Source organism: Sander vitreus, chromosome 4 (genome assembly GCF_031162955.1).
Source record: "Sander vitreus isolate 19-12246 chromosome 4, sanVit1, whole genome shotgun sequence".
Lineage (NCBI taxonomy): Eukaryota > Metazoa > Chordata > Actinopteri > Perciformes > Percidae > Sander > Sander vitreus.
The window spans coordinates 20,880,356-20,892,507 of record NC_135858.1 but is presented as its reverse complement, the minus strand read 5'-3'; the positions used below and the strand labels follow the sequence as shown (position 1 = coordinate 20,892,507).

At 37.8% G+C, this 12,152-nt stretch overlaps 1 protein-coding gene across 1 annotated transcript in view; it reads left to right on the top strand.

Moving 5' to 3' along the window:
* Positions 1 to 12,152, top strand: part of necab3 (N-terminal EF-hand calcium binding protein 3) — a 39,814-nt gene that overhangs the window by 1,074 nt on the left and 26,588 nt on the right. Inside the window, exon 2 of the mRNA XM_078247493.1 lies at positions 6,306 to 6,330. Coding sequence (XP_078103619.1) covers positions 6,306 to 6,330 — 25 coding nt within the window. The remainder of the gene's footprint in view (positions 1 to 6,305; positions 6,331 to 12,152) is intronic.

Sequence of the window (12,152 nt, the reverse complement as noted above, 5' to 3'; positions counted from 1 at the left end):
GCTATGTTTCACACTGCAGGCAAAAGTGGCTTTTTACTCATATGTGACTCAGATCTGTTTTTTTTTCCATAACAGTGTGAACAACACAAACCACATGTAATCTGATCTTTTTGTTGTATTGTTCTTTTGTCCATGCCGCTTATTCAAGACTGTAACCAGTTCACACTGGAATCTGATATGGGCCACATATAAAAATTTGCAGTGTGAACAAAGGTCTTCATCCTTTGAGTTTTCTCTGCTGATGAAGCAAAAACACTCTCTGCTTTATGGTTCCAGGCTCAAAAACATAACTGTGTTGGAATTTCCTAAAACAGCCAGTGTCAGAGATTATGGTGTCTAGAAATACAAAGTAATCTGCAAGACAAGGACATGCTGTCTTAGTTTTGATTGTCATGCTTATTTGTTCATTGTGTCTTTTTACCTCATTTTTGTTTTGTTTTTCTATTCTTATTTGGTGAAGGAGAAACAATGTGCAGATTTTGGACATCTTGTTTCTGCCTGTAGGTTCCCCAATTATTTCTGCAGACAGAGTTTGACTTTAGAATATGGTAGTGTATTTAAAAGGTATTTCCACCAGCCCTCACAGTGTGAAATAGGCTCAATAAAGTCAGCTAATAAGCCTAAAAACAAGAATAAATATTGTGTGTACCTGGAGCAAAGGTTGTGTGAAGATCAATGGCGATAGATTTTCAGAGATAACGTCGGTGGATGAACTTTATTATTGCAGTACACATTGATTTTCAATAGTCTACTGGAGATTAAACAAAAACAATAACACCTGATTACTAAATAGATGGGGTAAAAAGTATTTGAATTCTTTGTAGTAATCAGACCAATTTACTTAAAAAAACAATAAAAAAACATGCTACAAACAGAGAGATCAATACATCAATAGTGGGTTGATATTGAGTCCTTTTCACATGATAATGAGCCAGTCAGTAAATGTTAAAGAAGCAGAGATGACGCTGGTGATGGTCGGAGGTGGTTTCATCATCCACATTGTTGATGCTTTTCTAATGTCTTTGTTTTGTGTATCCCACGGTTTTGCATTTCTGAGACTTACTCCATCACTAGCACTCTCTCTGATTTTCTCTCTCTCTCTCTCTCTCTCTCTCTCTCTCTCTCTCTCTCTCTCTCGCATCGCTGTCCTCCTTCTCCTGATGTTAATCTTTTCTACATCTGCTCTTTGTTTGCTGTTTTTGAGCTGGAGAAACAAACAAAAAAAGCATGGCATGTGAGGATTCGAGGAAACAGAAAGAAATATACATCTTAGTGAATCACTAAGAATCCCCAAGGAAAATGGCACATAGAACATACTCAATAAAATATTATCATGTGCTCTGGTTTCCTCTATTTCAAACATATCTAAGCCCTGCACAAAACATTGTGTCAGCAGAGCCTGAGAGAACCCACTGTCTCAACACCTGCCACATGACATCAGAACAGCAGCACTCTGGGAAGCAGGTCTGACCTTTTCTGGACTTGCTGTAAATGATGCATTATCTTCTCCTGACACTGGAGAGCCTAAAAAACAAAGCCGAACAACAAACAACTTTCACCATACTGTCTGTAACTGTTCTCCATTGAATCAAGCAGGAAGAAGGGGTGGCTTAGATGTGTTACAGCGCAGAGGGAGGAAAATAAAAAGACTGCTGACTGAGATGGGAAAAGGAGATTTACTGTATTGTACAGAAGCCTAAAGCAAGTCTTATACCAGCAGGTAGAATATGAATTTCATGTTCATGTGATGGTTGATGGCTCAGAATGCCCTGTCATCATGCTATTAAATTCACTTTATCAAATAACACAGACAGTAATTTTCAGCTTTCCAGTCACCTTTAAGTCTAGACAAATGAATCAAAAGCGAGCAATGAGTGTGTTGTGAAGTGGTTTGAAATGACATGGCTCTTGTTATTAGCCAGAACTGAAGCTGTGGAGAGACAGACATGGACAGACAGAGGACAGAAGTGCAGACCAGCTTATTGACCTCTGGAAAGTGAGGGACAGGTTCTGTTGTTATTAATAACCTATAGGTCAAAGCTGACAAGCATGTGAGTCCTGACCGCTAACAATGGTAACAACAAACTGAGGGATGGGAATAGAATCGATAGAATAGATCACTTTTTTTTTTTCATTTTCATTGCATGGCTTCTTCGCAAAATATATGAATGATGAAGTTAGATGTATTGATGTATGAGTTGTATTTTGGGCGTCTGGTTCATAACTGTGCTGCTTATGGAAATCGATTCTTAAACAAATTATAGTGCCAATGTTGTATTTGAATTGCAGAAATTTGCATTTGTCTTAAACTGCTGGTTTAAGAAATATGGTGTTTGCTGAATTAATTAAAAGGATAAAGTTTAAATTGTAACGAATAGGTTGAAACTAAAGTCCGATTCAGTATCAGATTCTGTTCTCTCCATACTAACTTAGTTTTTGTAATGCAAATCTTAACTTCTTGAAAGACATCTCTGCACACAGTAGAGACTTTCATCCTCTTATTTCCAGCCATTGATAACATTCTAGTCACCAGCAAAATTTTGTTGCTACATTGGGTCACAGGGATTCCAGTTGACAGTGATTTATGGAGCATGGTTTTTCCAGTTTAGTCCAATCTAACCCACATATTGGACATGAAAACAAAGCTGATCGTTAGAACTGTCAAATGTAAACATCTATTTGATTTCCAAGAGCTACTTCAAACTACTCCAGCTTTGATCCACTGTACTCTAGTTGAGTGTGCATGCAAGTGCATGTTGTGTTGACTTAACAATTCAATGGATAATTATATAATAGGCATTTTGAGGGCACTAACCTTCATTTTCAAGGGGTTTGGTGATTATGGTTACACTGGGGACTTATTTAAAACCTGTCTGATTATTTATGAGGTTGCCCAGTACAGTCTGTGGTCCTTGATTCTGCCTTGTCATCGTCAGATCTCATAATTGAAGCTAGTGAGTGACAACGTATTGGAGAAATAGATTCTATTTTTTCCCTTTCTTTGATCTGCATCTATGTCTTTTAAAATCATGCTGTGCATTAATGTTCTGCCTGGAATTGGAAACTGGACTTTTCCTGTCATCCAAGAGGCAGCCCGTAGTTGACTACCACCCCTCATTTGGGCAGTCATTTGAATGTCCTTGTGTTTTGTTCATGTCAGCGAACGAATTGCTTTCCCCATGTGTTAGTCACATAGCCTACTGATGTAATTCTATTGTTGATTTCAGCTGATCTGTGTTTAGTATCACCAGCCCTGAAGCAAGGCTGTGTTGCAGAGTTGATGCCATGAGTGATTGTGAATGTTTAAGCCTCCATTAACAAGTTTTTTTATTCTCCAAAACACTGTAAATCTCCATGACAACCCCTGCCAAATCCAGAACAGTCATACAATCAACATGTCATGGTTTGTCAGGAAAGGCTTGGACCCAAATTCAGTTAAGAGGTAATTTATTAACAAAAAGAGTTTTACAAAGTCCTCAGGAAGGTAGCCAGGCAGAACAAACAGAAAAAAAAACCAGAATCCACAAGATCAGCACGGTACACAAAAACAGAATCCACAACAGCACAGAGACAGCATCCAACAGAAAACACAACAGAATAAAACGATCCGACCAATCAATCAAGACAAGGGAGACAGAGACTAAATACAAGAGGTAACGAGGACTAACAGGGACAGGTGATCCAAATAAGACAATCACAAGGGCGGGAAACTAAAGAAAGTAAACTAGACAAGGGAGACAAGAGACTACAAAATAAAACAGGAAATAGAACATCAGAACAGAAACAGAAAAATCACAATCATGACAATACCCCCGCGTAGGGGTAGGCGGGGTCAAAAACAGAGAACCTGTAGCCAGCATGCTAGCAGGCCTAGAAGCAAGCAGGCTAGTGGGTGCTAGCTGGCTCGGAATCTGATGAGGAGCTGGTACATGATTGAGTGAAGCATTGGTGGAGTTAACAGGCTTGACTGAAAGCAATCCTTTAGTAATTGGAGGAGCTGGAGCAAAAATGAAGCTCGTAACCCAGTTTGGAATCGAGTCCTTTAACCAAGGTTTTTCCCAAAACCTTCTTACGAGCCAATGCCAAAATTGCCTCCTTCTGGCAACCATCGTTAGCCTTCCTCCACCAGGCTTTGAGTTCCATAAGTTCACACAAAAGATCACAAAGTTCATCAGAAATCATCTCTGCTGGGTCCATGTTTGGTCGGATCATTCTGTCACGGTTTGTCAGGAAAGGCTTGGACCCAAATGCCGTTAAGAGGTAATTTATTAACAAGTCACAGACAAGACACAGAGACTAAATACAAGAGGTAAGGACTAACAAGGGACAGGTGATACAACAGGTGAAACAAATAAGGCAATCACAAGGGCGGGAAACTAAAGACAGGAAGTAAACTAAACAAGACAAGGGAGACAAGACAGACTACAAAATAAAACAGGAAACAGAACATCAGAACAGAAACAGAAAACAGAAAATCACAATTATGACACATCAATAATTATTAATCAATAATCATTAAAAAAAAATCGTTTTGGCTATGCATAAAAGTCAGCTATTATTCTGCATTCGTCCTTGTCATATTATTCAGGGGTCGAGTTTTGCACTTTTTACACTATGCATAACTGCATGCACACAACCTCACCTTAAAGTATTTGAACAGAATTATATGTGCCATATAAAAAGAGCTTTGTGGAGTTCATAACAGATGTGAGCAATAGCTCAAGTAGGAATTTTTCACTGCAGGTTTTTAGACTTGCACAGTTAGGGAATGCACAGGTGTAATTAATAACACTAACGATGGCTCTGTTTAATTTAAGTGGACCAGTAAATGAGTCAGCATATATGATGGTCTGGCACCTAACAGTAATTCAGGTATCTTTAATAATTGCACCCGTGCTTTTCCTTCTATGACATGTTGTCTGCAGTGAAAATGGTCTGTTGAATCACATTTGTGTGAAGCCTGGAGTGGTGGGTGTTGTGTTTTAACTTGCAGTTGCAGCAACTGGCAACTGAAGCACAACGGAAGCACAAAGCAGCAGCAGCAGCAGCAGTTCTTTGGAGTCAATCTATTAAATAGACTACTCTGTTCAGGGATATCAGCTGGCCTCATTTTCTGATTGTCTGATTCTACACTATGGCATTATTGATCTTTTAAAATCTTTTAAATCAAGGCTTAAAACTCCCACTTTTTATGCTCGAAATTTCTCGTGCTTAATAAAGATCTAGGCCTGATATTGAGTTATAGTCATAGAGCCACCTACTTGCAATAGGAAGTCAGCCTTGTGTGACAAAGACCAATTTACATGAAATGTACATGGTGTGGTACACATCATATACAGAAACATGACATACATAGTGTGTGTTGTCTTGCGCCACACAGGAAGTGGTACAAAATTGTAAATATGTAATTTCCAACGCTATGTACTCCATGAAGGAAATTAGGTCTAACTCGTGCGTGCAGTGTCCAGCGATCACTGAAATTCAAGGCCATGTCGACCGCTTGCAGCTTTAATTGTTGAATTTTCTGTTTTATTTGCTTTGTATGTTTATACTTATGTAAAGCACTTTGAATTACCTTTGTGTCTGAATTGTGATATATAAATAAATTGCCTTGCCTTGATGAGGAAAGGCAAAATTGATGATGAATGACTTATTGATGACTCAACTGTTAATAAACCGTTAGCAGAGGAACCACACCATTGCTCCTCTGTTAATTGTTTATTTGGATCCCCATCCAAATCCTTGGCAACAACTACATCTATCTCTCTTCAATATTAAAAAAATACAGTATACATGTTTACACCTACATTAATAAAACAGTCAATACAAACAATATCATGTTACACCCAACACAATACAATTAAATAAAAGATAACATATGACATTCAAACAAATAGAACAAATGAACATTAAACATGAAATAATAATACATCTCAATACATTTAGCTTTTCCCCTTAGCAGTTTTTTAGACTGAAGAGCCTGCAAGATAATGACTATTGAGCCTCTTTGCACTTGATGGCCTTACGCTTCTTCTGAAATTACTATTTACTACAGAAGTGATCATTATTGAAGCTATTTTACAACTGACACTAACATCACTCATGCATACAGAGTATAACAGCCTTTGTTAGCATGTTTCTGTTCGGTGCAGCAGCACAAATGAACCTTCAACAGCAGACGTCAAACATCCTATTGTATTTCTGACAAATTGCTATCATTCTTTCTAACCTGTACTTGTGTACCACAAGAACCCCTTTAGTTATGCTCGGCTAGAGGTAATAACCATCTAATTTTTGTTTTTCAGATTTTCCGCCGAGCAGACAAAAACGGTGAGTAATTTGTTACAATGCATGCTTGTTTCCCCACATTCTTCCACTTGTTATTATGCCTTAGACAATCTGGGTGGAGAAATAAAGGATTTGCATGTATGACTCTTTAAGTGAAGCTGCTTTCCTGCTCATGCACCAACAAATTTCTCCGCCCAATTAAAATGATGCTAAGATGCTGTATTATAGCCACGAGTGGAAGAATGTCACACAAAATTAAGCACCTCTCTGTCAGTGTCATCACAGATGAATGGGTGTTATAAATGAATGTGAGTCATGGTTGGGCCAAATTATTTTTTTAGCAGTGAACTGGTGATAATATGGCTTTATTAGCGAATGCAAACAAGGTTACTCCTCATCCTCAGAAATGTATACACACATACACCCATGCTGGCAGGTAGGCTATGCATTTCAGTAATTTCACGCAAATTCCTTAAATCCATGTGTGTCCGATGTTAATAATAAGGTAAGTGTGAGTAATGGCATATATGGTTTGTGCAATGTTTGAAAAACAGTGATCCTATATTTTAAATCTCAAAAAACAAACATCCTAAAATGAAAGAGCCACGTCTCTTGTGTGTGAGGGTGAATTGTGGACTAAAACAGTTACTGTTGAAAAAAAATACTTCATTGTTTTAGAATTTTTCTGTGTTGAAACTATCTTGCCATGATGGCACAAAATGATCCCATGTTTTCAGTTCATTTTTATTATGAAATCTACCTAGGTAAAATACTTAATTAGAAAAAAAACCTCTAGCACATTAAGCTTCACTATTTTTAATAACGGTCCTCCTTGCCTCTGATACGCCCTTCCAAAAAATATGTTAATTTCTGCCTAACAACAGATGAAAAAAGATGTCACAAAACAAATCAACAAAGAGTGTAGATCAGCGGGACATTGTTGCGTTCACAGGGGCTGTAATCAGCATGCTTTCAAACAGCAATTACTTCTCTACAGCTCTCAACCTTCGCTATGACGAGTCTTGCGTGTGATAGATTGTTCTGTGGCTTACGGCCAAATGCATTCTCTGTTGGATTTTTTTTTTATAATGAGCTCGAAGACTGTCATCACTGAACTGTCCATGGAGAAAGGATGGTGGGGAGGAGTGGGAAAGAGGAGTGTTACTATAAAAGGAAAACACAAAGGAAATATACTGCGCACATTCACTGCTCTTTATCTTTCAATAATAAACACCACTGGGATTAGACTGAGTATGTAATATCAACAAAATAAAGATGAGGTCCAGAGCAGTAGAATGCTTTAAATAATAAACCAGTATTTTATTTCAACCCATTCTCACTCCCAACTCGTAAAATACGGACGCTTGGTCAGTGGCTCTCAGCGTCAGATACCAACGCAAAAATCACCCCTTAGCATCTGTACCGGACACACTGGGCAGAGCAGCAGCTCGACCGCTGCGCTGTAAGATGACATAGTATTAAGAGCGACAACGGTAGTGAGTAGTATGAAAGACCTAAATTCCGCATAAGGAAGTTGGTTGGGGTGGTGGATGGGTCCCACTGGGTCAAACAACACAGGACTTTCACCCAAGAGACCAGGGTTTGTGTCCCGTTCTTGTCCCCTGTGTCACTGAAACATACATTTTGTAACCCCACCAACATGAGAGATTTGGCTTCTTTGTTTTGAAGCCGCATAAATAAATTTGACTTGACTTGACCACTGAGCTTCCGTAACAACTGAGCAAACTCCTTCCACTGAAGAAGATGGATACAGTTGAAAGCTGCGTAAAAAGCTAGTAAGTGAACTTTGAGTTAGGATAGTTTTTTTCTACGATAAGAGCAGACTGTAAATAAGTCAAACTCAGTTTTGGTTCATGACTTTTTGTAGTCCAAGCATATGCTTTAAAGGTTTAAGACTATTACCCATGCATGAAATCTTGAGAATAATTAGCCATCTTACGTAACCCTAACTGTCATAACCTAATTGGCAAAATGGTCACAGATCAGCAATCTTGTTTGAAATAGTTATGGATAGCAGCTTAAAGTTTCGGTTAAAAAACAAGTAAATCAAAGCAAAACTTCAAATTAGGACTGGGACATGTTTGTCTTTCTTATCCAGATATTCATATTTCCCATAAATGTAGAAAACACCTTCAAGTATGATGAGATCATGTCCTCTTTTTGTTCTCAGCTTTTAATGAACCTCACTCCCCTCACACATGACATCTTCTCCAATGTGGAGGAAAAGACCAGTGAGCTTCCGACCATTAGTGAGGTGGAGAATCGAGAAGCAGTGTGATCTAAAAGCAGCATAGAGACTTAAATTAGGATATGGAAGCTATAAGGAAGCTTATATCACAGCTTTCCTCACAGTTGGCCTGGTGGAACAAATCCTAAGTAGAGCAGTGATACTAAGAATACCAGAATTTGAAATGGTTTGGGTATACAGTAGTGCATATGAGTTTGCCATGAAGAAACAAGACCCAACTCTCTCCAGCAATGCTAGTTGTTTTTGAAGTTGTGATGCATTCATGGGAATTTATAAACCACTTAGGAGAGGCTGCAATGGGACTAACCTTTGGAGAGATAAGAGCACGGCCTACTTTGTGCCCTACTTTACAGGATTTCCCCACTTGTTCATTTGGTTCTTGTTTACTCTGTTCTTGTGAGCACTTTGTTTAGAGTATTCAGATTATTTTTTTAAGAAGGCCACACACTAGCTGTCTGCGTCCTGCTGTGTTGCAGAATCAGCACATTTCACCAGCCTTACTTTTTCTATGAAAACATTTTTCTGACCTTTATTAAAAAGCAATGTATGAATATGGCTTTTGACTCAACCTACAGTATGATGTATAGCTACTTTTATTTTGCTGTAATAATAGAATTTCCTGTGCGGCAAATGTGCTGTATGAGTGCTTTAACTGCTTCGATTTTGGTTCCATTCAAAGGAGAATATCATCGGGGCGGAGCAAGATGTTGTAAACATTCAGGGCTCAGCCCAAACCTAGGGGGCATGCTCCCCCGGGAAGATTTATTTCCCCATATACAGAAACTTTTTGACAATGCCTAAAAAATAGTGTTAATAGTGTTAATCTGTAAATAGTGTTAATTTCAGACGAGACAAGACTAAATATGTTCGTCAACGACCTTTTTTTCCATGACTAAGACGAGACGATGACAAGACTGCACCAATGTCCAAAAACGCTGACTAAGACTAAATTAACATGCATTATTGTTGACGATAAAAGACGTGACTAAAATGTTTTGCATAAAATAAAAACTAAGATAAAATCTCTCTTCATTTTCGTCTACAATCGTCTCTAATTTTTCATCCTGAGATAGAATCTTCAGCTGTTACTAGGGTTAGGTAACGAGACCCGGTGCCTTAACGACCGTTATCTACCAGACCGAATAGCAACGCGGATTTCGATGCCACTTAAATGCCTGCGCTTCTCTCTGATGCTCCTAAACGGACGTTAGAGGCAACAGAAACATCGCTGCAGGTAACGTTAGCCTACCGTTAGCTAGCAGCTGGATTAAACACGGTTAAATTGCTGACAGCTAAACGGTGTAAAAGTTTGTCTGTATTATGTATGTGTATGTAAATGGTTATCAGAAATAATCTCAGAAATAATTTGTTATTTAAAAAAAGACTAAAATGTTTTGACTAAAACTTGACTAAGATATATTGAGTTCTCTTTTGACTAAAACTAGACTAAAATGACGAGACTTTTAGTCGACTAAAACTTGACTAACAAAAAAAGATATGTGAATGACTAAATATGACTAAAACTAACAAGGACATTTGGCACAAGACTAAGACTAAATTAAAAATAGGTGACAAAATTAACACTATCTGTAAATCATTTGGGAAAAGCATGATAGTTCCTATAGAAAAAAATCACTCGTAGAGACTACATCCTATTTTGTATCTAATTATTCTTAAACTGTCTTCATCATTGTGAAACCAGAATACAACAAATGTTGAGGATGACTCCTTTTCACTTCTGCCACCTAAAGAGAGGCAAACCTATTTTTGTTACACTAAAGTGAAGTTCACACAATGAATATTTTGCTGACAAATCTGAAGTTTCAGGAGGCTGTGATTATCCTAGCGGTCACAACATGTAATTTGATACAGTGACACAAGTTCCAAAAAATGGTCTCACTTACTACTACATCATCACACATGAATATGATTAAGCTCACTGAATCCACAAGAGTCTCATCTTTCCAGTCAGACCCAATTCCTGTAATTCCAAGACTTATTAGGGACCTCAGTGAGCAGAAATATTCAAATACACCATTTTAGAATAGGCTAAAATAACACATTTATACTGCATGAAAAAAACTAAATGGCTTTTGCTCCAAACTGCATGTGATTAGCATAAACTGTGCATGTCTGCAAAAGGGGAGACTCATGGGTACCCATAGAACACATTTTCCCTTGCCAAAATGTAGCCTAAGTTTGGAGAGTTATTTAGCCTCCAAGCTGGCATGACATAGTCGGTACCACTAGATTTCTTAGGTCATCTGGTTTCAAAGGATATGTTATATTTTGAAAAACAGCATCAGATAACATAAACAAATTAAAATGATAATAATATGAAAGTCTGATTTCAAGTGAACAAGACATACACAGGTATTGTGTTTGTTCAAAGAGCTCCTGTTTCTGTTAAAACAGGGCCAACAACATTTGCTGATGCAGAGAAATTTGCAGACTATGATTAAGTTATTCTCAAGGAAACTTGTTTTGTTCTCTGAAAATGTTCCAGGAATAGCTTCACATTAACTGCGAACATGACAGGAGCAATGCTTTATAAGTTGTTCATAATATACATAATGTGTATGCTATGAATGTTTTTGGAAACTGTGATGTACTTACAGAACCCATGTGTGCTCCTTATATGCTGTTGGGCCATGCATGAATCATTTATTAATTCAGAGGCATCAGCTGGCGTTTGGGTTCCGAATCTGTTTAGTAACTGAATGCTGCGGCTGCTCTGATAGGACTGATAGGAGGATGAATAATTGAAGTGATACATTTAAGACAAATACAGTTTCAAAAACAACAGCATATAAAATTATCTGAGCCTATGCAAGCTGTGAGGGACAGAGAGAGTTTATGAACTGTTTAGTTATGATCCATAGCAGGTTTGGGTCAGGAAGTCGCAAAATGTTCATGTATATCAATATGTCAATTTTAGAAAACTCTCTCAACCCTTTCAGCATATCAAGTGACCTCATATGGGGTCCTTGCAATGGACTCTATACAGATTTTCTCATTATCATAAAACTAATAATAGAAGAAGTACAAACACACAGAGGTCCAGGCTTGTGTATTTCTTGCAGCCAAGACATTTAACCCAGAACTGTCAAAATTAGAGGAGACTGCCAGTATCATCAGTAGGCCATCAAACTGATTATCAAGAGTGTCACTACTGAGCATAACTGCTGCCTGTCTAGTTTGGCACCCCAAATTTAGGACTAAATATAAGTCCTAAATTTGAAAAGCACAACAAAATGTGATATTACTGCAATATAGCATCCCCAAAAATACTTGGTATAAAATCTATACTGAGGGGATCATGATAGAGACAATTTGATGATAGAGAAATATTTGTAAATAATATATATATATATATAGTCTCAGGATAAACAGCTTTATTGCAGTTTGCTGAATTAGCACCAAATAATCACTGCAGTCAGCTCTTGTGATTGGTTAAAACATAACAAGCTGAAGCACACTTGTCTTTGACAATGCTTACCATGCTTATGGTGCTTATTATTGTTTAATAGTTTTTGTGCATTGCTTCCATGCTCCATTTTTGTATTTTAAATGAGAATGTTTTTCAGTGAACGGT